At 37.5% G+C, this 25,999-nt stretch overlaps 1 protein-coding gene across 2 annotated transcripts; it reads left to right on the top strand.

Moving 5' to 3' along the window:
* The first annotated feature begins 314 nt into the window (after positions 1-314).
* On the top strand, positions 315-7,327 carry LOC149840336 (putative magnesium transporter NIPA8). 2 transcript variants are annotated; one of them, XM_090003101.1, is made up of 15 exons: positions 315-478; positions 2,225-2,357; positions 2,617-2,866; positions 3,112-3,199; positions 3,605-3,666; positions 4,048-4,133; positions 4,221-4,294; positions 4,543-4,645; positions 4,740-4,868; positions 4,985-5,084; positions 5,191-5,310; positions 5,401-5,491; positions 5,599-5,662; positions 5,955-6,057; positions 6,140-7,327. In XM_090003101.1, the coding sequence occupies exons 3-15, from the start codon at positions 2,774-2,776 to the stop codon at positions 6,356-6,358; spliced, it is 1,332 nt and encodes a 443-aa protein (XP_089859227.1). In that variant the 5' UTR covers positions 315-478; positions 2,225-2,357; positions 2,617-2,773; the 3' UTR covers positions 6,359-7,327. The 2 variants fall into 2 exon arrangements, with proteins under 2 accessions (XP_089859227.1, XP_089859228.1); XM_090003102.1 differs by having other exon boundaries at positions 5,958-6,057; positions 6,140-7,250.
* Positions 7,328-25,999: the final 18,672 nt, after the last annotated feature.

Genomic DNA, 25,999 nt, shown 5'->3' with positions numbered 1-25,999 from the left:
ATGTAAATTTTCTAGGTTATTATAAACACAACACACTGTTTGGTGTAATGGTGGTAGGATTAATAAGAAATCTGTGTTCTTTACTATGGAAAACGCAAAAAAAAACAAGCGAGTCGTTAAACGAGAATTATTCCCAGGAATACCGGATACCGTTAGATGCCACAAATGGACGGTGTAAAGAGAAGGTGGCACTTCAGTAACTTTTTCTGAAAGAGTAGAGCGGCAACGATGGGTCCCATTTCCCAACTAGTCGGTGGAGGGAAATTCGGTAATACGTCCTTCAACTTTATCACCACAGAATACGCCCGAAAAGTATCGTCCGTGTTTTTTTTTCTTTTTTCGGATTTTCTTTCTCCGAAAAAAAAGAAAAGAAGAATCCGGCAGGCTCGATCTCTATCTCACCAAGCGAGACGAATCGATCTCTTTTAGCGACGATTTTTTTTTCCCTAATTTCGAAGGGGAGAATCGGAAGATCGAGGTAAATGTCGTTCGAATTTCCTATTTCTCGGTTTCCCCCTTCTTGTGCGTTAGATTCACCAGATTTAGGTGTAACGCATGAATTCCGTTCCCTTTGATTCATTATTGATCTCTTGTGCTTCGTAACGGTGAATGTTTTTCCGTGTTGATCGATCTTAAAAGAAAGATGTGTTTTTTATGAGATGTAACCAGAAATTGATGCCAGATATATATCGCATTCATTATCCTTTACTTTTTTTTTTACTTTTTTTAAAGTTTCTGTTGTAAAATTATCGTTTTGGTTTTAGGTGAGTTGATCAGAGGCGTTTATATCCTTTTTTTTCTTATAGGAAATTTAGGAAGCGAATTTTGAATTCACTTTTGGTTAATAGCTTTGTAGCGAGATCTCGTGATCGCTTTTGGACAAGTCGCTGATGGCTGGAGGCTTGTGTTAATTGTTAGGCATGGTAATTAATGGTGCTAGCAACGTTTTAGAGATGAAGCAAAGCACTGGAATTATTATCATGGAATTTTGATGATTGACATGAATTTATGCAAGTTTGAAATCGAAAAAAAGTGCAGAATTAGAGCTAGGATTTCCTGTCGTATGCTTCTCAGTGGTTGTTGTTATTGAAAAGAGAACTGATGATCCAGAATATGTTGGAAAAGTTTATCTAATCTCCGAAACGGAATGTTTTTTAGGCGATGTCATTTCGATTGAATGAAGGGATTGAATGCCCTACAATGGATAGAAAGTCTTGGGATTTTATTGTTTACGTTCAGAGGAGGGAGATAGGGATAGTGATTTAAACGAATGGGGTACGGGAAATAGTGAAAATGGAGTCGATGGACGAGTTGAGGTGTCTGTAGTGGACATTGTCATAAACAGTGGGACAGAAAGATAAATAGGTAATCCATGCTTGCCTTGTGATACATTAGTTCTTGGGAGGAGGTTAATGGTATCCTGTCTAATAATCACAACAAATCTGTGCGTGCAATCGGTTTTGTGTTGATTGAGGGTTTCTGACGACTGAAAGCTCTGTAGCCGTGTAGGTTCACCCTGAAAAGGTTGACGGACCTTTAGTCGTAGATGATAGACTCTAAAGTTCAAACTATGGGCTTTTCAAAGCGTTTATTCCTTTTCAGGTTCGCAAACAAATCCAACTTTCATTAAGCTGTATTGTTGAACAACAGCTGTGACAATGTACGTCGTACAGACAAGAATTTTTTCTAGGTGTAAAAGACAAATACTAAGCGATTTATATAACCGTCTAATAGTAGGGATTAGTTTGTGAGCTTCAATCCTTGGGGGTGCCATTGCAGGTGGATTTGCTCCATAAAGTCTCCTTACCTAATAAAAAATGATACTCTGGCCAGCCAGCTGATTTTGCATGAGTAGATCCCACCGGAGCTGTGATATAAATAGCGTTAGCATGCTCCAACTCCCTAAACAATGGTAAGTAATATATGCTAAAACCTGTTGGTGTACGGGAAATATCAACTTTTTGTGTCATGGAAATCTGTATGTATTACTTTTGTACTACAATTACTGCTGTGGCTGCTGCTGCTTTTTCCTGCTTCTATTTTATGGGTAAGGTAATGGTTTACACTTAGGTACATGTAGCTTTCTTACTAAAGACAATTTATATTTCATGAAATTAATCTGTATAGATTGAAGAAAGTATCATAGCTGATTCTTAAGTTGACGATCATGCTTATCGAATTTGTTAACAGTATATGCTATAAGATAACCTTTTCCTTTTTGCAGTTTTGATGTTTGAAAGCGTGATGAAGGAACATCTTGTGGCTTATAATTGATCATTTGGATATGGGATATTCATTTATCTGACATTATCTCAATGAATGGGTTGCTTGGGATGCTGAAGACGAAACCTCGAAAGGTTAAAGATCATCATCTTTCCCATCTAAATGATGTTTAGTTGTATGCTTGTTCCATTGATCTTCCACAAAAAAATTGTATATGTTTATTTTTTATGAAGTTGTATGGTATTTTTCTTAGTTTCATAGCCTCACCATATAGTATTTTTAGTGAGGCTTATAAACAGAAAATTCTGCAATGTGCAACAAAATGAATGTTCGCCATGAATTTCTGAATTCTCTCATGTATGCAACCTAACTGAAATGATTTCTATCAAACAGATCCACAGAATCTGCGATCGTGTTCGTCATAGGTGAAGGACTTCTTGGCTGTTCAACTTCTGTACCAGTTATGCATCATTGCTAGATGATTGACACCCTTCTAAGGAACAGAGTAATGTCAAATTACATCTAAGGGCATGTCAAGGACAGTGTAAAGATGGGAGAATGGGTTATTGGAGCAATTATCAATCTTTTTGGTAGTCTTGGCATAAATTTTGGAACAAACCTCTTGAAACTGGGTCACAATGAGGTAGCTTTTCTTTATTATCCATGTTGTAAGACTTCATTGTTTCAATAACTTTACTTATGTTGTCCCTTGCTTCTTGAGGACATTTCACTTCTCATTTTAATTTCTTTTCATTCCTTTTAACTGCCAAACTATTGGGCTTTGAACTTAAAAAGACTTTGTGTATGTGCATGATTATGTGTGCATACATGCATTGTATTTGTCTATGTACCTTTTTGCCTGCTTAAATCTGCTTGGGATTCTTGCAGAGAGAAAGACTTGCTCTCCTGGATAGTGGTGGGAATGGAGGAAAACTTGTTCTGAAGCCAATTATATGTTTCCAAACGTGGAGAGCCGGTACTGTTCTATCTAATAACTGTGCAATATCTAAGCTGCTTTCTTTTAGCAGTATATGAAAGCTTGATTTGATCTCGCTTTTAAAATATACTTTTGCTCTCAAACATTTTGGAAGCATCTGTTAGTTTGAGAAATTTGATCTCCAAAACGAGGAAAATATTCCTGCATCTATTGCAAAAGACGATTATCATTTGGATGGTAATCCATTTTGATATAAAGGTATTTTGCTTTAGCATTCTACTCGACGACAGTTGCACAAATGGACTTTTTGATTAAGGTGCAACTTTAGAACTTTTTACTGCCACAGTGTCATCCTCTTAGCAGTGTTGTTCAAGCACACTACATTTGGCATATATGAGAAATTTTTTATGCTGAAAATCATTATTGGAGGTTTCTTATGGACAGGCCTGCTGATTTTTGCACTGGGAAACTGCCTAAACTTTATCTCCTTTGCATATGCAGCACAGGTCAGTGATTGTTTGCATTTTCTGGCTGTAGAAATAAGTAAATACAATCAGTGGCAGTTAATTAAATTAGTCTAAATTCTCCTCTATGGTATTATCAAGCTTGCATATATTGAGCAAATGAGTTGTAGATTTTCTTCGGAACTTGATGTTCTTGTGTCAGCTTGAACACAAACATTCAGCCTACTGCTTGACTTTTGAAAGGTTACTTTAGTCTCTTTGTTCCCTGATGATGCATCGGTTGTAGACATCCATCCGTCCACTGGAAACCTATTATAATCAATGTGGTTCATAGTTTGAATTAAATGTGTGATTTCATTTTTTATCTCACTTCTTCTGTTTAACCTGAATGGTTGATGCTCGTTTGGTTTTCTTATTTTGCAGTCACTTCTTGCAGCCCTTGGATCAGTTCAGTTTGTTTCTAATATCGCATTTGCATATTTTGTGCTGAACAAAACAGTTACGGGCAAGTATGTTGCTTTTTGGTTTTTTCGTTGTCTTGAAGAATGCTACCTCCCTCCAGTGTTTGATGAGAGTTTTCATGGTCTGCTTTGCAGAGTAATAGTGGCCACTGCTTTTATAGTTCTTGGAAATCTTTTTCTTGTTGCCTTTGGAAACCATCAATCACCTGGTACTTATTTTTATATTTACCACATGCTAATAGATTGTTCTTTTTGTCAATTGCCTGCATGCATTCCTCTAGCTTTCTGGTTTAGTATTTTTCAATCTAGCAAATGCATTGTGTGAGGAAGCAAAATTATTTCCCAGAATATCAATAGAAAATACATCGAACATTTCGATAGAGGAAGAATATTGAACTTGAGACGAAGATCAAAAATAAAAACAAAACAAAGAAACTGAATTTTCTGATATCTGCAGTTTACACTCCTGAGCAGCTGGTGGAGAAGTACAGCAACCTCATATTCCTTCTTTATCTCCTGATTTTAATGTTGATTGTTGGAGTAGCTCAATACACATACAGGTAAGGAACAATTCACTCTTTGCATGGTAAATCACTGTTTATAGTTATATCTTCTATCTAATTTATGCTGCATTATGATGATCAATAAGTGCAGGAGAGGCGAGCTTTTACTTTCAGTTTTCGGTTTCGATCTTAGCCCCTATTGGCATATGTTGATGCCTTTGACCTATGCTACTGTTTCTGGAGCTATAGGGTCATGCTCAGTGTTGTTTGCAAAATCACTGTAAGTTTGTCTTGGAAAGAATGAGTGGAAGCAATCTAATGGATTGTTGTATGTAGAGATTTCTGTATTTTTGTGGTTGATTTTGTAGTTTGTCATGGCTGCTTTTTTCTTCTCAGGTCCAACCTGTTGAGATTGACCATTGGTAGCCAATATCAGTTGCATAGCTGGTTTACGTACTCCATGTTTTTACTGTTTCTTAGTACAGCAGGTTTCTGGGTAAAGAAACTTACACAAATAATTTGGATGCTCTAACATTTTTTTCCTAGATGATAAGTATTCTAATTATTTAAATCTAGGTGTTATTCTCTCTGTACCTCCGCAGATGGCCAGATTAAATGAAGGGTTAGCACTGTTTGATGCGATCCTTATAGTGCCCATGTTTCAGATTGCATGGACCTTCTTCTCCATTTGGACAGGTTTTGTATATTTTCAAGAATATCAGGTTTGATGTAATCCCATACATTTCTATCATATTTTTCTCCTCCACCTTATGCTTTATGGAGAACTGTTAAACTAGTTTGATTTTCTGTAGGTGTTTGATTCACTGAGGGCTTCAATGTTTTTACTTGGAATGATGTCAGTTTTTGTTGGCATTTCCTTGCTAGCACCAGAGGATTCCAAGGGTAAAGAAGTTTTCTTCATTTACATTATTTTTAGAGCAGACTTTTTCTCCTTCTCTTTCACAGTAGATCAAATGGAACTAATGATTTGTATCTTGTACCATTCACAGGCAGTGAAGCCAAGGATTCTGTTTCTGTAGGTTCTACGTCAAATGTTGCGACAAGTATGACGAGGTAACTTATGCAGTCTTGACATGTCTTCAATCTGGAAAAATTGAACTTCACTTTTGTCAGTCCTGAAACTTTTGACTAACATGTGCATCTGTCTCCCAAAATTATATAGCTACAAAGTTCTTTTAGAAGGATTTTGCCAAGTGATCATGTGAATTTTTAACGTTTTATCTGTGCCGCTATGAATTTTTATTAATTTAAGTTTATTTATTTCCTTATGATTGAACTTTTTAATCTGGAAGTTTCATGAGACGTGTTAGTTAATGGCCTCCTATATAATTTTGGGGGTTAATAGCAGGTCAGTTCAGCCGCCTCCAGATGATACAGAAATCAGAGACATCAGATCATTTGGGCAGGCAGTGCTATCAAGGGCAAAAACAATTGCAGTCAAGGCAAAGGTACTTTGGACTTAAGTTAATCTCTGAATCTTCTATTACTCTGGAAGCTTTGAGTTTTCTCATGAAGGCGGTTCCTCTGCAGACTGCCTGTACGCTAGCACTAGGCCTAGGCGAGGATCAGATCAGTGCATCTTCAGTTTTGGTAATGCCTATGGCTTCCTCAAGGATGACTGGTTTTAGGGGAACAAGTTTTGATCGTGTAAAGCTGTATGCTCTGGCAAGCCCTGATTGGAGCAGGCCTACAACTGAAGAGAACAACAGAGAAGATCTGGAGACTATTTCTCTTCTTCCGCAAAGATGATGCAAGACATGGCGGTGGAGATGTACAGCTGATTTTTTTGTGCTGGGGAATTCTTCCAAGCCTTGTATCTTTGGAATAATTCTCACATTACTGTAATTGTTCAAATTTGTTTTCATTATGAGTGATGTTGGGAAGTGAAAGTCATTGTGTTTATCTGCCTTCCTTTAAAGAGGCCAAGTATTGGACTTCGCTTGCTGCTTGCATGAGGATATGCCTCCTTTCTGCTCAGGCTCTTCAAGTGGGACAAGAATAAGAATAGTTTCCCTCAAACACTTTATTCTCTACTTTAATAAGGCAAACAAGATTCCACATCTATCCCTCATCTCATTGGATACTTATATTAGTCTCTCTCTCTCTCTCTCTCTCTCTCTCTCTCTCTGGGCAGATGCAGTTTTGAAGCGTTATAAAGTTGGAAGGGAAGCTTTCAAGGGGATAGACAAGCAATACAGGTCATAGAGCGTGCAACAGAGAAAGCTGCGTCTATCTGAGAATCAATGTTGGGCCGGTGATGGACAGCATGCAGGGAGGGACCGTGTGAGAAACATGAACCGAAAACTCCATGCGTCTGAAGTGGGCCAATCGGATGGCAGACATGCACAGGCAGCAACTGATGTGGCAAGTAATGCTGCCAATCACGTAGGATCAGCCATAGTTGATAGTAAGAGCTTTTCATCTGGAGCTCTGTGGCTATCTCAGCTACTGTAGAAAGCTGCAAAATTCACATCTGAATTGGGTAAGAAGAGAAAGGGCCCCAACTCAAGAAAGAACAAGTGATATTTATGTTATAGCATATGGTTATCCTGTATAAATTTTGATAGTAATGGGAGTATGAGTGAGATATTTGAACGTCTAACATTAGACAATCCCAGCTAATCAGAATCTGTTGAGCTAACTGGCCTCACTCAACAAGAAGCTTGTTGTAAAAATTAGTTTCAAAATAACTAAAATCTTTGTGGGCTGTTTTGAAAATTGATTTGAAGTTGTTTGTAAATATCCAAAAGTTTTTATTTTCATCTTTTGTTGGCTTTAGTTCCCTATTTTCTTGTTGATTTTGTTGTCCTCTTTACAGCATAAGTATGATTTCAAAGCGTAGCTAAAATAGTTTTTGTGATTTAATCAAATTATTTGTAAGTTAAAAAGTTTAGGCCCATCTTCTACTTGTTTATAACTAATCTTTATAATTACCTTACGATTGATATCATTGATGATTTTTCTTGGAGTCACTTTCGGGTTATCGTGCAGGTGTGGCAAATAACACTAGCAATCTACACAGTTGACACTTTTTTCACTGTAAAGTTGTCCAATAATTCACCATATGTGTGCTCTCTTTTATGCTTCCTCACTTAAAAGAATGTTGCTCTACTTACTTTTATGCAATAGATCTTTTAGGAGAAATTACCTATAATTTAAGGAATTTTTTCTCATGCATACGACAGTCACTCTATTACTGTTGCTCTTCACAAATTTTGATTTATAGTTATTCTTGATTATATGATCTTAATATTTTAGATCATTAAACATTTATCCGACAACAATGTCTTCATCATTTGAGCTTGTTGCTAGCCATTAAAAAGAGTATCGATCATTAAGCTTTTTTGTTACGCAACTCATCAATCAATTGACATGCTTCTGCTTTGATGATTTTCAATTGTTCTTCATTGTATGAGAATACATTGAATAAAACCTTATTTAATCATATCTCATTACTATAAAAGCAAAACATAATTGTACTGCCTAATAAATGCTCATATAGCATTTATATCATACCAAGGATTCAACTTTTAAATTTTTATTTGTGCATTATGTACATGCGCCATTAATTATCTCATTTTGTTAGGGTTTTCATCTTCTTTTATCCTTTTTTAGTTATCTTCATATGACATGGTATAGTCATCATTATTTGTTTTTTTATTGTCAACATGATTGCTACTATAACTAATCGATTGTTAGAATGTACAAGCAAAATCAAAAGTTATTGCATTATTTATTACTTCATTTGCTTTCATGCATGTAACATTTCTACATTTTTATATTTTATAATTAACCATAAAAATAATACTTTCATCATCACACTTACATTTCAAGCATAAAATACAAAGACCAACATGTACCTAGTTATGTCATATACATCCTCTGCAGTGATCCTTTAATTATGTATAACATCAGTTCTTCGTGGAGGTTCTTTATAAACTACATGTCGAACACATACATCCCTAATTGATTTGGGCAACTGCATGCCCTTCACGTACATGTTAAGAACATTAATATTGTTCACTGTTTGAGACAGTTAGATGTTCACCAAAGGATTATGTTCACGGACAATGTTCAAATGTTCAGAATAATAGGTAGATTTATATTTAAGTCTTCAAAAATTGTGGATCTCATGTCCAATGTTACAATGTTCAAAAAGTTTGCAAATGAGGCTCAAGATCCACGTATACATGTATTTGCAAACTTAAGAAGATATTTGCAGACTTCTTCGAAGAGTATTTATTTAAATAAGGTTCCCATGTTATATTCGCGTAGTTCGTCTATAATTGTGAAGGTCGTACTGTATTTATGAACTTTGCAAAAGTCAGAGACATTTGCAACAGGTATTTATGAATGTCAACAAAGATTTGTAAACCTCCTCAATGTGTATTTAGTTAAAGGAGGTTTACAAGTTTATTCATGAATGTCATATTATATTTGCAAAGGTTGTACTGTATTTGCGAAGGTCTCATTAGAGTTTGAAAGTCAGGGTAAGTATTTGAGAATGTCACACATATTTGCGGAGCTCCTTGAAAAGTATTTACTTAAGTGAGGTTCATAGGTTATATTTGCGAAGGTCGTGTTGTATTTACGAATGTTTGTAAAATCTCCTTTTTTTTGAAGGGTTGTAAACTTCCTATAGCGTAGCTATATATCGGGTGAGCAAGTAACACCCCAAAATCCTAACTCGGAAAATCCTTAAATTTTTAGAGAGATTTTTTTTTGAAGACTTTGCACAAGCGGAAAGGAAAACGGAAAAATCGGTGGAAACTTTGGGCAGATTACAGAATGACCAACATTTAGAAACTATATATCACTGATGATTTACAAAAATGAGACAAGAGATATACATCTGATCACTTTACAAAATGTCTCCCAAAAACTGGAGATTTTTCCAAAACAAACTGCCAAGACTGCATAAGTCTAAAGTGTGGGGTCCCAAGCTTCCGCAGAGCAACCGTCAACATCACAACGCTAGCATTCATCATCTACATCCCCATGAAACAGGGTCAGTATTCTTGCGAGTTGGTGAGATAAACCATCCACAACTTACCATCTTAATGAAAAATGTAAGCAAAGCAAGCATAATGCAATTCTCAATAACATTCTTTTACAATAATTAAACAAGTACAACTATAAGCAATTACAGAGGCATTAAACAAGATAAAATATTGAGCAACAAGTGACAATATCAAGTAACTAACATGCTTTAGACAGTGAAATTAAGCATTCAATCAAGTAAGCAATTAAACAAGTAAGAAATGGACTATGACAGCAAACATCAACTAATAAGTTAGTAGTTAGCACATTAATTTAATTATTTTTTTCCCTTCAGGTACGCAAAAGAACCTCGATTTCTATGAAAAATATCGCCATTGTTTTTTATTTTATTTTATGTGATAACCGGGGTACCTACAGACTGAGTAAACCTCATGCAAACGGCTTGTGGCAGAGAAAAAAACCTCGCATAGGTACAGATTGCAATCCACACTATTGCAGTAGCTGAGGTACCTCAATAGGTAACCTCGACTTCCCTAACTCTGAGTGACTGAATGCCAAAGGACGTCATTGCTCCTTAAACGTATCGTAAAATCGATCAGTCACTCAGAGTTGTAGCATCCACCCTCTCCAAGGTGAACCATTATGTAAATGGGTAATAGAATGGTTTATCTTTTTAGGGTTTTAGTTAGTAAACATTCCTAACTTTTGAGGTACTTAGGCATGTTTGCCTTGTATTCTTCGCAGAGCAACACGAACACCAAAACAAGGTCTAGCCCACCCATTCACGTGCTCTAACACAACAAGGCCAAGAGGAGCACTTCGTCGGTGAAGGCGACAACAACATTTTCTTTTTAGGGGTGTATGGCATTCTTGAACAAGTGAGCTCAACACACGAAGTGGGTCCATCACCCACACACAACTCACCATGGAGTTTCAACATTCAACAGATTTGCAAACATGTGTGAAAACCCTAGTGTGATGCTCATGTCCCCTTGTCATTCGGGACGAATTAAGTGTTCAATCAACATGCTTTTGTGTAGTGTGAACATACATGAGTCAATTTATGAGCATAGATATTGCATGTTGGTTAACTCATAATTTCTACAACACTTGATTAATACATGCTTCAGTAAGTCGTTTGAGTGACATGGCATGCCAAAGTGTGTAAATATTTTAATTCCATCAATCATATTTTTGATAATTCCTTAAACATACTAAAGTGCGAATTTTATCAACTAACCATGTCACATATGTTACATATCAAGATCGTGCCAATGTGCAAGTGTGAAATGTAACTTAGCAACAAAATTCGTTACACATACAACCATAAATTTAGCATACGATTCTTGAATCATTCCACAACATGTTATCGCATTTGCTATTGCAAATTGACAAGAAATGGCAACAAGCGTAGTGTTGCCACCCAATCCACTTAAAACGCAATGAGTGCCTAGGCCATGGGCTGCACACATCACTTGCAAGTTGTTGCCATGGTGGCTTGAAGGAAGGCCATCCTAGCCCTCGCACTCGTAGCTTGCAAGGAAACTAAGAAGATATCACACCACCCATTGGCTGCAGCAAGCAGGGTTGCAGTCCGACTGTAGGGTGGGATGCCCACTAGGGCACCCTACTGCAAGCTAACACCAGCAGGGCAAGCACGCTGCCAGCCCGCTGCACCTAGGGGTGGCAATCGGGTCGGGTTGGCGGGTTGGCGTGTCAGCATACCTCAACCCAAACCCGACCCGTTTAATAAACGGGTAACCCGACACGACCCGCCAACCCATTTAATAAATGGGTTGGGTCGGGTAAACGGGTTTTCAGGTTCGCGTGTCAGGTTGGCGGGTTGACGGATCGAGTTGGTAGGTAGGCAGGTTGGCGGGTCGGGCAGACGGGTTGGCGGGTTGACGGGTCGGGCAGACGGGTTGGCGGGTTGACCCACCCACCTAACCCGTTTATTAAACGGGTCAGCCGGGTTGGCGGGTTGGCGGGTTGGCATACCCCCAACCCGAACCCGACCTGTTTAATAAACGGGTTACACGGGTCGACCAGTTTATTAAACGGGTTGGCTTAAGCCCAACCCGAACCCGCCTAAGAGGCAGGTTGGCGGGTCGTGTCAGAAATTGCCACCTCTAGCTGCACCGCATGCAGCCAGCATGCGGCAACCAAGGCTGATCCTTGTCGGGTGCAGGGAATGAAAAAGGAAGGCCCAGGTCTGGTCCAACATGTCCAAACCTGAACCAGCTATATTCAGACCCCAACAGGGTATGAACAGGAGGAGCTTGGACCTGGTGTGGCTCTGCCACACCCACCATGCGACGAAGACCTGCTGCGCTGGAACATACTGCTCCACCTCACAGCCTGATTGTGTCAAGGCACACAGACGACTGTTTGTGGGAGTGCAGCTGCACGACAAAAGGGATTGGTGTCTCGAGGAGGATTCAGAATCTATGTAGAATAAGATAGCGGGTGGCATGAGAAAGGTGGCTAAGGAGGTATTGAGTGAGTCTAAAGGCGGTGCACCGCTAGGTAAGGATACATTGTGGTGGAACGAGGATGTCAAATTAGCTATCAAGGTTAAAAGAGATTGTTATAGAAATCTAAGTAAAAGTCGTGATAAGGAGAATTTGGAGAAGTATATGATAACAAAGAAGGAAGCTAAAAAAGTAGTTCGGAACGCAAGGGATAAGGTATATAAGAAGGTTTATGACAAGTTGGATACCAAAGATGGCGAGAAGGATATTTATAGGCTTGCAAAGATGAGAGATAGAAAATCGAGAGATCTGGGTATGGTTAGATGTATCAAAGATGAAACACAAAGGGTTTTAGTCAAAGATGAGGAGATTAAGGAAATATGAAAAGATTATTTTGATAAGCTATTTAATGAAAGTCATGCTCAAGATCTTGGAGACTTTTCCATTCCTTTTCATGAGATGAATCGTGACTTCATGCGCAAGATTCAAAAGAAAGAAATTGCAGAGGCTTTGAAGAAAATGAAATCAAGAAGGGCAGTTGTCCCAGATGGTATACCTATCGAGGCTTGGAAATGCTTGGGAGAGAAAGGTTTAGAATGGTTGACAAATCTTTTTAACAAGATTTGGCAGACAAATAAGATGCCTAATGAGTGGAGGAAGAGTACTTTGGTGCCTCTATATAAGAATAAGGGTGATATACAAGATTGCACAAACTACCAAGGTATAAAACTCATGAGTCATACTATGAAACTTTGAGAGAGGGTGATTGAGTCTAGGTTGAGGAAGGATGTCATGATATCAAAGAATCAATTTGGTTTTATGCCTGGAAGATCAACTATGAAAGCTATACATCTTCTTAGACAACTTATTGAGAGAAATAGAGAGAGGAACAAAGATTTGCATATGGTTTTTATTGATTTGGAGAAGGCTTACGATAGAATACCTAGGAACGTTCTCTGGTGGACAATGATGAAGAAAGGTGTTTCTCTCAAGTACATTAATATAATTAAAGATATGTATGAAGGAGTAGTAACCAATGTCCGCACTTGTGGCAGAGTGACAACCAATTTTCCTATAACGGTTGGGTTACATCAAGGATCTGCTTTAAGCCCTTTCCTATTTGCTATAGTGATGGATGAGCTTACGAGATCAATTCAAGAAAATGTGCCATGGTGTATGTTGTTTGCTGATGATATTGTTTTGATTGATGAGTCTAGAGCTGGGGTTAATGCTAAGTTAGAATTATGGAGAAAAACATTGGAAGCAAGAGGTTTTAAGTTGAGTAAGAGTAAGACAGAATACATGGAATGTTGATTTAGTAAGCAACGAAGTAGTGATGGGAGTGTAGTGAAGCTTGGTGAGCAAGAAATACCGGTGGATGATTCTTTCAAATATTTGGGATCTATCATTCAAAAGTATGGAGAAATTGATGGAGATGTAAATCATAGGATAAAGGTTGGGTGGATGAAATGGAAGAGTGCAACTGGAGTGTTGTGCGATCGTAGAATGCCATTGCGGTTGAAGGGAAAGTTTTATAGGACGACTATTAGGCCCGCTTTACTATATAGTACGGAATGTTGGGCTGCCAAGAGACATCATATTCAAAAAATGAGTGTAGCTGAGATGTGTATGCTGAGATGGATGTGTGGAAATACAATAAAAGATAAGATTCAAAACGAGGAGATACGTAAGAAGGTAGGCGTTGCACCCATTGAAAATAAGATGAGAGAGAATCATTTACGGTGGTTTGGACATATTTGACGAAGGCCTAATGATGCTCCAGTTAGAAGGATGGAGAAATGGGAAAATATATTAGTTAAAAGAGGTCGGGGTAGGCCTAGGAAGACATGGATGGAGGTGATAGGAAAGGATATGAATGCTTTGAACCTCACCGAGGACATGGCATTAGATAGAAATGAATGGAGAAGGATTCATGTGGAAGACCTAGAATGATTTTCTTTGTTGGTTCATATCGCCGACCCCAATTGTTTTGGGATGAAGTCGTAGTTGTTGTTGTAATAGTGGGATAGAAAGGAAAAAGGAATGCCAGCTCTTTATGAAAATTTTACGAACAAACGATCTTTAAGGACGCGTTTGGATCACGTTTTTGGCTATCGAAATTGTCATTCCTGGTTTTCGATTATCTGTTTTTTTTTTCTATTTTTTCAGATTTATGAGAGCTAATTGGCGATTTCTAGATATGTGTTTGCAGGTTGTAATATAAAAAAGTTATCCCCATTTAAGGGTTTGTGAAATAGGATAAGCTGGGATGTAATATTGTTACATGATGCACTATCGCAACTTTATCCTCGTTTGTTGGATAAGTAGGCTACGGGCTTATCCAATTGGATTAGGGATGTAAACGGGTCGGACTTAGGTCGGATCAAGGCATTACCAAGTCTGACCTAATCGGTTTTAACTTAATTGGGCTTGAATTTTGATTTGAGTTCAGATGAAATTAGATAAAACAGAATTCATACCCGACTAACTTAAAACCTGATAGTTACACGGATTTGGGTTCAGGTTTGAATGCAAAACTCAATATCAAACCCCAAACCAATTATTACTGAGATATGAATTTGGCTACAGAATCTGTCTAATTGGATTCGGATTTGGGTTAGATGTCAAGTTACGTCCAAACCTTTGGCATCCCTACATTGGATGCAAGCACTCCTTGAAAAATTGGGAAATAAGGGATATTGCACTAATTGGACGCACCCAGTTATATATCAAACAAAAAGATAAAAAACGAAAAAAAAAACCCAGGATATTGTACCATGGATTTCGCTAGCTTTTCTAACATAGTCTGGACAAGTGGGTCATCCAAAAACCTTTTAAAGTTGGATCGGTAAGGGTGCCTTTGGATCAGGAGTGAACGCCAGGCAAACCCAATGCAATGTGCTTATTACAGCCTGACAAGCCAAGCCCAAGTCTTGTTGGTTTCATGTTGGGTAGGGAGAGCCCTCTTGAACATGGCCCTACTCAGATTGGGTTGGGCTCGTCCCAATTGGAAAATTTCACCCAGACCTGTGCCTGGCTGGTTCATGGTTCAGGTGGGTCAGACCTGAGTCTTAACTGGGTTTCAGCACCCACCCAAATCCGGGTTGGGTACCGGACCTGATGCTCACCCATGCATTGGAAAAGGTGAATTGTGTACCAACTATCAAGTATTTGCACTCATGCTGTCATTGAGGTCCTGTTTCAAGACCTAGGATCGAATCCCTCTGGCGCATGGGGGCTACTATTACTTTATCACGGTTGAGACATGTAAGGTTGGGTGAGGTTCATTAACTGACAGGAATCTGAGTGTGGGTTTTCCTTCATCATAAAAAAAATGATCTAAATGCTGGTTTTTGGACGAGGGACGTGATATTGCAACTCCAGTTACTGATAGTGGAATTGGAAAGCCAAAGTCTAATCCTTGACTTCCCAACAGCCTTCACAAGAACGGGCCCCCACTATAAAATTAGCTTAATCGCCGCAACAATTGGCTTTGAATCTCACTCCACTTTTGGATTCTTCTAACACTTTGAGCAGATGTTCATGCACCCATCCTTAGTTCTAAGAGTTGAAGTTACTTCTGGCATTTTTTTTTTTTTATATTTACACGGAGAAACTGCCCCTATAATCAAAGACCTAGGCACTGGTCCCTTGCCTCCCAAAGAGTCGCCACGCTTCGGCTTGCTCAAGGGGTGACACCCATGGGATTTGAATCTACACCATCTGTCTAGCAGCCTAGGTCCCATCCCACTACGACAAACCCCTTTAGGGCAAAGTTACTTCTGGCTTGCTGGCTATAATCTAATAACTTTAGAGCTTGTTTTTATATGCTATATACGTACAATTGAAGATGCAGGATTTGCAGATATATGGTGCAACACAACTTTCTGTGTCTTAGAGAGAAGGCAAGCTTCATCTTTTCTTTTAATAATATTGTGATTCTTTTAGAGGCTGAATACATCATGGTGGAACGAGGATGTCAAATTAGCTATTAAGGTTAAAAGAGAGTGTTATAGAAATCTAAGTAAGAGTCGTGATAATGAAAATTTGGAGAAGTATATGATAGCAAAGAAGGAAGCTAAAAAAGTTGTTCGAAACGCGAGGGCTAAGGTATATAAGGAGGTTTATGACAAGTTGGATACCAAAGAAGGCGAGAAGGATATTTATAGGCTTGCAAAGATGAGAGATAGGAAATCGAAGGATTTGGGTATGGTTAGATGTATCAAAGATGAAACGCAAAGGGTTTTAGTCAAAGATGAGGAGATTAAGGAGAGATGGAAAGATTATTTTGATAAGCTATTTAATGATAGTCATGCTCAAGATCTTGGAGACTTCTCCATTCCTTTTCATGAGATAAATCGTGACTTCATGCGCAAGATTCAAAAGAAAGAAATTGCAGAGGCTTTGAAGAAAATGAAATCAAGAAGGGCAGTTGGCCCAGATGGTATACCTATCGAGGCTTGGAAATGCTTGGGAGAGAAAGGTTTAGAATGGTTGACAAATCTTTTTAACTTGATTTGGCGAACAAATAAGATGCCTAATGAGTGGAGGAAGAGTACTTTGGTGCCTTTATATAAGAATAAGGGTGATATACAAGATTGCACAAACTATCGTGGTATAAAACTCATGAGTCATACTATGAAACTTTGGGAGAGGGTGATTGAGTCTAGGTTGAGGAAGGTTGTCATGGTATCGGAGAATCAATTTGGTTTTATGCCTGGAAGATCAACTATGGAAGCTATACATCTTCTTAGACAACTTATTGAAAGATATAGAGAGAGGAACAAAGATTTGCATATGGTTTTTATTGATTTAGAGAAGGCATACGATAGAGTACCTAGGGACGTTCTCTGGTGGACAATGATGAAGAAAGGTGTTTCTCTCAAGTACATTAGTATAATTAAAGATATGTATGAAGGAGTAGTAACCAATGTCCGCACTTGTGGAGGGGTGACAACCAATTTTCCGATAACGGTTGGGTTACATCAAGGATCTGCTTTAAGCCCTTTCCTATTTGCGATAGTGATGGATGAGCTTACGAGATCAATTCAAGAAAATGTACCGTGGTGTATGTTGTTTGCTGATGATATTGTTTTGATTGATGAGTCTAGAGCTGGGGTTAATGCTAAGTTAGAATTATGGAGACAGACATTGGAAGCTAGAGGTTTTAAGTTGAGTAAGAGTAAGACTGAATATATGGAATGTCGGTTTAGTAAGCAACGAAGTAGTGATGGGAGTGTAGTGAAGCTTGGTGAGCAAGATATACCGGTGAATGATTATTTCAAATATTTGGGATCCATCATTCAAAAGTATGGAGAAATTGATGGAGATGTAAATCATAGGATAAAGGTTGGGTGGATGAAATGGAAAAGTGCTACTGGAGTGTTGTGCGATCGTAGAATGCCATTGCGGTTGAAGGGAAAGTTTTATAGGACGACTATTAGACCCGCTTTACTATATGGTACGGAATGTTGGGCTGCCAAGAGACATCATATTCAAAAAATGAGTGTAGCTGAGATGCGGATGCTTAGATGGATGTGTGAAAATACAATAAAAGATAAGATTCGGAACGAAGAGATACGTAAGAAGGTAGGTGTTGCACCCATTGAAAATAAGATGCGAGAGAATCGTTTACGGTGGTTTGGACATATTCGGCGAAGGCCTAATGATGCTCCAGTTAGAAGGTTGGAGAAATGGGAAAATATATTTGTTAAAAGAGGTCGGGGTAGGCCTAGGAAGACTTGGATGGAGATGATAGGAAAGGATATGAATGCTTTGAACCTCACCGAGGACATGGCGTTGGATAGAAATGATTGGAGGAAAAGGATTCATGTGGAAGACCCAAAATGAATTTCTTTTTTGGTTCATATCGCTGACCCCAATTGTTTTGGGATGAAGGCGTAGTTGTTGTTGTTGTTGTTGTTGTTTTAGAGGCTGAATGCCTGAATCTGAAGCGTGAGCTGCATATCCTGCATGTTTAGAGTCTATATACACACACATACACATGCATGTATGTCTGTATACACATTCATACACAATCCTTAACATAAAGCAATACGGTATGAGTATCATTTTACCTGCAAAATCTTGAACAACAATTCCAATCAATCAACTGTCACACAGGCAAGTTTTTCACTGAACTTTTGCCAATGTTTAGAGCTACGGGCAAAGGCGGAGCTAGGGGGGGGGGGGGGGGCGGGCAGCCCAGTCCTGCCTCCCGGCCCAGTTTATTTTTTTTTTAAAAGCCCAATCCTAGCCCAGCCCTGATTCCCGGGTCGGATCCAGCACTTGGTGAGGGTGGGCACCCGCCCGATCCGACCTGTTTAACTTATTACCCCTCAACCCCTCTTCTTCTTCGATCTTGATTTTGAGTGACATAGCCCTTTCCATCGTCTTCCCCAAACCCCTCAACCCCTCTTCTTCTTCGATCTTGATTTTGAGTGACATAGCCCTTTCCATCGTCTTCCCCAAATCCCCCAACTCCCGACGATCGATCCAACGTCGCCCAACTTCTTCTCCGACGTCGGCCGAGCTTCTTCTCCAACGTTGGCCGCCCACGCTTCTCCTCGAAGCCTCCGGCGCTGCTCCTGTGCTCCTGAGTGAGTGAGATGACGAGACACTAATCGAGCATGACGATGAGACACCGATCTTTTGAGTAATTTGACTAATCAAATATGTGCTTGTTTGATTTAATCAAATTATAGGTGGATTAGAGTGGATTGTAGTGGATTTAATCAAATCAACTCCGGAGTAGGGTTGATCCTGACCTGAACACTGTATTTATTTTTGATCAAATTTTATTTAAAATAAAAAAACAATTTACCCATTTTGGGGATAAATCCTATTTTTGATTCCTGAATGAGCTCCTATGCATATATTCCTATGTATATATGTACATATATTCAGATGTCACTCAATCTTTTATTTCATGTTAATTGTTTGACTCACAAATTAAATTAAAGTGGAAGATGAATGTTGACTGTTAATGATAATTTATGTTTTTTTGTGCAATAATTCTACTTTATCTACTTATTTTAATTGGAACAAAGATAAGAGAAGGTTGTGAATTGATCATGCATATAATTCAGGGTTATTTTATATAAAAAATATGCATGATTTTATAAAATAATGTTTTAAAAACCTAATTTTATGTTAGTTTTCGAGTAAATGTGCTAAAATGATTTAAAAATAGAAAATGCATGAAAAATAGTTTTATTTTACATTTTTATGCATATTTTAGTTTTTGTATAGTCATAGTAGTAGTTTAGTTTTAGTTTTCAATTAAAAATAAAAATAAAATAAAAAAATTAGAGAAAATAGTTTTATATTGTTAATAAAATCATTTTAAATGTTTGTTTTTTAGAAAAAAAAACATTAAATAAAAATAAATAGCTAGAATAGTTTTTGAGTTTCTTTATAAATAAGTTTTGATTTTAATTTTTGAAAACTTTATAATAAATTGGTTTACATAGTTTTTGAATTTTAAAAACTGAAAAAAAAATATAAAATAACAAACCGTTTTACACGGTTTGATTTCTTGAAAAAAACTGAAAAAATACATCACAAACCGGTTTAACCGGTTTGCATTTCAAAATAAACAAACAGCAAACCGGTTCAAACCGGTTTGCTTGTTTTTAAAACCCCAGAAAAACAAAAAATTAGGCGTCTTCACCCATTCACGCCAGAGCTTTCCTGTTTCCCCTCTTTTCCCTCCACCTCTTCTTACCTCCTTCTTCTCCTTCTCCCTACTTCTCTCTTCTCTTTTCGGTGGAGGTGGCTACTCAACCCGGCGACGGTGTAGATGGTGGAGGCCATTCTCCTCTAACCCTTCCAGGTGTGATTCACGGTAAGCATGTAATCTCCTGATCTTCTTCATCTTCTACTTCTTCTTCTTCCTCTTCTTTTTCAAAATTCTTCTTCTTCTTCTTCCAATCTGCAATCTTCTTCTTCTTCTTCTTCTTCAGCTTCTTTAATCTTCTTATTTTCCTTTTAATCGATTTTAGTGATGTGTATTTCTAAAAAATGAAAAAAAAATTAGATCGAATGCTGTATTCGTTAATGCCCGATTTTTTTAGGATTCTTTGAGTTTTTCTATTTCTGCTAGTTGATTTTCCTATTGTTCATGTCGTCGATTTCCTGTACAATCATTCATTGTTTAATCATTCATTGTTTTCACTTTGTTTCATTCATCGCACAGATTTGCTTTATATTCAATTGATGTTTTACTGTTTTGCAGCTTTTAAATTTCTGGTTTTACCGTGTTTCATAATTTGTGTTTTCATTTTCTGTTTCAATGTGAGTTTCATTTTTCTGTTTCAATGTTGATTTCCATTTCCTGTTTCAATGTTTGATGCTGATTTTTGTTTAACGATTTCTGTTTGATGTCTCATTTAATTTGAATTCTTGTTTTTCATTCATTACATCCTTTGCTTCTGATAACTGCATTTCTATTTGTTACTTCCCTTCGTAGTCTGCATACTTTGTTCTGTCATTCATTAGTTACGGTTTTTATTTTGATTTCATTTACTTTGATTTCCTGCTATATTTTTTTTTATGATTCCAGTTTCTTTTTTGTTTCATTTAGTACTTCTATGTTTCAAAATTCTCTGTTTTTCTGCACGCTTTAATTTCCTAATTTTGCTTGTTTTGATGTTTCTATTGTTCTTTTATATCTTGTTTTTCCTGTTTTTCCTAATTTCCTATTTTTACATATTGTAATTTTTTCCCTGTTTCTTCATCTCATTTTACAGCTTTCAACATTCATTTCAACTCCTTGATTTCTTGTAATCCCGTGTTGCTTTACATTACGATTCTAGTTTTCTTTAGTTTATAAGTCATTTCCCTGCTTCTAATTTTTCCTTTAGTTTCCTATTTTTTTTAAGTAAAGTGTTAGTTAAGTAAAGTGTTAGTTAATTAGTAACTAGTTACTTAGATTTAATTAGAATTCATTTTCATTTGAAATTGTTATTTAGAATTCTTGCCTAATTTCTTTTGTATTTTTAGCATTTAGTCAGTTTAGTATAGTTTTCCTTCTATCTGTGGTATTGCTCGTGTTCATTTGATTTGTGCAGGATAGCACAAGACTAGAGCGGAATTGATTACATGACACAAAGTACGAAGAATAAAGCTTCTTTTTTGCTTTTATTTTTAGAATTAGGAATTTAATTGGGTTTGTAAATATTGCACTTTACGCCCTCTGCGAAGGGTATTCATTTGTTGTAATAGTTAGTTGTTTTTACTTTTCTTGAACATTTTTACATTTCAATAATTCAGGCAATAAAGGTTAGTTTAGAATTGTGTACTTGAATACGAAATATTCCTGTTCCCTGAGTTAGACCCGGTCTCATCCACTAGTGAGAACCGGTTTTTATTATTTGATGTCTGGTTTTCACATGTTTTTCATTTAAAAATCTTTTCAAAATTACAACGATTTAAAAGAAGACATCAAATTTTTGGTGCCGTTGCCGGGGAACGGCGTAATATTAGTATTCACTTTATTGCCTAGTGTTTATGTTGCATTTAAGTTTAGAACCACGTATGTGCATATCTTAGAGAAGAGCTTACTCTTCTGCACAACCCACCTATTAGGATTCCCTTAGAGGTGACTGTGTACGATTGGTACCATACACATAGATTTTATATTTCTTATGCATAATCGCTGTTATGTGTAACTGCGTGGTGTTTGTTTAGTTTTTGTTTTTTTTAGTTTACTCGCTTTGTGGTTTGCGTGGTTTGGCCGCTTAGTGCGTTAGTTAGGTAGAAAACCCAAAGTTAGGACGTGTGCTACACCGGTCTACTCTAAGGTGTACGCAATGGCTGACGATCATCATTTGATCCGTCTTTTGAGGGAGTACTTCATGCCAAAATACGTATACTCCCGCCTCCTGCATCACGAGACCTGATGTAGGAGCGAGCCATTTTGAGATTAAGGCCAGTGTGATTCAAATGTTACCTTCGTTTTATGGCCTTAGCAATGAGGACCCATATCGTCATCTCGACGAATTCCTTGAGATTTGCTCGACTGTGCGAATCAATAACTTTGGAGATGATGCTATGCGGTTGACTTTGTTTCCGTTCTCTCTCAAAGATAAAGCCAAGCACTGGCTAAAATCTCTTGAGACGGTTCGTATTACTACTTGGGAAGGAATGCAAAGAGAATTTTTAAAAAAATATTTTCCAATTAGTAAGACGAACCAGTTTCGTAAAGCTATAACCAGTTTTTCTCAAATTGAGGGAGAACAGTTTCACGAGTCTTGGGAGAGATTGAAAGATCTTCTCCGCAAGTGTCCCCATCACCAGGTGCCTCGTTGGCAGTTGGTGCAGTATTTTTATGACGGGCTTACTGAGAAGCATCGTCAAATGGTTGATTCGTCTTGTGGGGCACTTTTATGCTCAAGAGTGAGGACGAGGCGTGGTCTTTATTTGAGACCTTGAGTGAAAACACGATGCATCATGCTTTATCGTCACGGCTCGATAGGACTACATCTCTATCTAGTGGTCCTAGGAAAGTAGGGATTTCTGAAGTTGGGTCTGAGTTAGAATTGCGTACCAAGGTTGACCAGTTGACTAGGAAGTTAGATCAATTCCTAGCCAATTCTTCGAGAAGTCCAGTAGAAAGAGTGTGCGAGGTATGTGCTAGCCCTGCACACTGTGTTGCAGATTGTCCGACAACGCCATTATATCCTGAATTTGTTCAGGAGCAGGTGAATGCTGCCCAAGGTTTCGCTAAACCCCTGCCTGATTCATTTACATCATCATATAACCCAAGTTGGCGAAACCAATCCATTACCCTATCCCATCAGCCCTCCCAGACACAATATAGACCCAGTAACCCTTCACAAGGTTACTCGCATCCCATTTTTCCACAGGTTCATCCCCCAACACAACCTCTTTATACTCAACCCCATTCTCATGAGCATTCACCTAGTCAATCCTTCCAAGATAGGATATTACAACTTTTGAGCTCCCATACGGAGTCAATAGCCAAGCTAGAGACTCAAATGGGACAGTTGGTTGAGACTTTCACTAGGCAAAGCCAGGGGAACCTTCATAGTCAGTCTGTTGTCTCAAAGGGAGAGGATTCCATGTCATTTGACTTGCAACCCACTAATTCACATCATGAGCAAGTCAAATCTGATACATCCCTTCAGAGCAGGAAGGTGTATCTCCCCACTCGGGAATCGACTCATGAGCCCCATATCATTTCCACTGACAAGTCGATTTCCATTTTTTCTCAGCAGAAGGGGCAAGGCCCTCAGTTGTTACAATCTTCACATAAAGCCCCATTTTCTCAGCCTTTAGGATCACCGATTGTTTTTAGTAAGCAAGAGATGCAGATGCAGAAGGTGCTTGACCAAGTCAAGCCAAATCATATTCACCACTTGTCTGAAGTAGCATTCATTGATACTCGGTCGGTCCTAGACTCTCATTTCTTGACTAGTCTCTCAGATGAGACTAATCTTCGTTCTTCATGTCAAGAGAGTCATGATACTACATTTGGAGGTAGACGGGATGGAAACACAGTGCGCAGTGTCACAGATGACACTCTTTTCTACATAGAGCCCGGTTGAGTCTGACTTCATGTCCATTGATCTCATGGACGATGAAGGTTTTTCCAGGGATCCGTCTGGCTGGGAACGTGAAACTTAGCGCTTTATGGGAGGCAACCCATATCTTGTATATTATTAGATTTGCTTAGAATTTATAGATTTTATTTTGTTTTTACTTTTTCATGAGTTTTTCATGTTCTTTTTGTTTCATTCTATGAGTTTTATGTTTTGTCATGTATACATTGCATTCATTACCTTCATAGAACATGCATTTTTTTATGTCAGGTCATTATACTCTTTTCCCTCATTTATTTCCTCTCATGTGCATTCACTTAGTTTCATATAAGCATGGGGGAGTGCCACTGGGACAGTGTCATTCAAGCATGAGGGAGGGTGTAGTTTGCACACCTGGATATTTCTGTTTACGTTCTTGCACATGTTTACACATATCTCGTGAAAAGTAGATTTTTAAAGAAAGAGTTTGAACTTATATGAATGTTATTTCAAATCTGATGTTTTTAGAGGATTTTTAAGCCCCACGAAAATTTTTTCTAACATGGATCTAAAAAATTATGGTTGTTTATGCGGATTTCGAAGAAATGATGATAAATACATGTTAGAATTTATTTTGAATCATAAATATGAATATGCACAGTGCTATTTTTGAAAAACTAAGCAAATGAACAAAAGCGTAAAAAAGAGCTCAAAAGTGAAAAAAAAGAAGCATGCGTTAGGTTGTTTGGATAATTCCACAATCCTTAGTAGATGGAACTTAGATGTAAGTTGAAACTTTTAATTCCATTTTCGAAAAGGAGAGTGGAAAACTTCGTGATCCTAAGTAACTGAGAACAGATACAAGTTGAAATGTTTGACTCTCATGTTATAAAGGTGAATGAAGGAAGTCACTTTTATGTCTTAGTTGATATCTTTTGGTATGCATTGAAAAAGTATAGAAGGTATTGACATTGCACAAGGCATAAAAGCAGACCACACACAAGCTATAAGAGAAGAATAAGTGCGCAAAAAGAAAAAGCGTGAAAAAATGAAAAAAATCGAGAAAAGAGCTGAAAAAGAAAGAAAAGTCCAGTGCTTAGAAGTGTGATTGAGAAAACCTGTGCAGAAAACATATGAGTGAGGATAAGTAAATAATAATATGTTTTTATTGGATTTTCTAAGAATAAAACATAAATAATTGTGATATTTAGAAAAGTGAAAGAAATTCTTTTTCTGTGGTGGTAGATAAAAGACTCTAATTATGTTTTGATTTTTTTTGTAACATGAAATATTTGTGAAAACAAACTCTTTAATTACCTACTGCTTGTGAGGATGTGTAATATTATGCATACATGACAAAGATGTTTGTGGGTAGCATCACTGCAAACCCTCACGAGACCTTACTCGTCCACTGGGGTAACCCAGGGGTTGAAAGAGCTTGTTGCATGAGCTAAATGCAACCGTGATTCCTACGAAAGTGAGTTAGGTGATAGTTTGATTTCTTGCATTTTTCTAGTTTGCTCGAGGACTACCAAACATAAGCATGGGGGTATTTGATCATGCATATAATTCAAGGTTATTTTATATAAAAAATATGCATGATTTTATAAAATAATGTTTTAAAAACCCAATTTTATGTTAGTTTTCGAGTAAATGTGCTAAAATGATTTAAAAATAGAAAATGCATGAAAAATAGTTTTATTTTACATTTTTATGCATATTTTAGTTTTTGTATAGTCATAGTAGTAGTTTAGTTTTAGTTTTCAATTAAAAATAAAATAAAAAAATTAGAGAAAATAGTTTTATATCGTTGATAAAATCATTTTAAATGTTTGTTTTTTAGAAAAAAAAAACAATAAATAAAAATAAATAGTTAGAATAGTTTTGAGTTTCTTTATAAATAAGTTTTGATTTTAATTTTTGAAAACTTTATAATAAATTGGTTTACATAGTTTTTGAATTTTAAAAACTGAAAAAAAAAATATAAAATAACAAACCATTTTACACGGTTTGATTTCTTGAAAAAAACTGAAAAAATACATCACAAACCGGTTTAACCGGTTTGCATTTCAAAATAAACAAACAGCAAACCGGTTCAAACCGGTTTGCTTGTTTTTAAAACCCCAGAAAAACAAAAAATTAGGCGTCTTCACCCATTCACGCCAGAGCTTTCCTGTTTCCCCTCTTTTCCCTCCACCTCTTCTTACCTCCTTCTTCTCCTTCTCCCTACTTCTCTCTTCTCTTTCCGGTGGAGGTGGCTACTCAATCTGGCGACGGTGTAGATGGTGGAGGCCATTCTCCTCTAACCCTTCCAGGTGTGATTCACGGTAAGCATGTAATCTCATGATCTTCTTCATCTTCTACTTCTTCTTCTT

The sequence above is a fragment of the Nuphar pumila genome, chromosome 4 (genome assembly GCF_984573655.1).
Source record: "Nuphar pumila chromosome 4, dmNupPumi1.hap1.1, whole genome shotgun sequence".
NCBI classification, from domain to species: Eukaryota; Viridiplantae; Streptophyta; class Magnoliopsida; order Nymphaeales; family Nymphaeaceae; genus Nuphar; species Nuphar pumila.
Note: the sequence above shows the minus strand (reverse complement) of the source record. Positions and strands in the feature narration are given on the sequence as shown.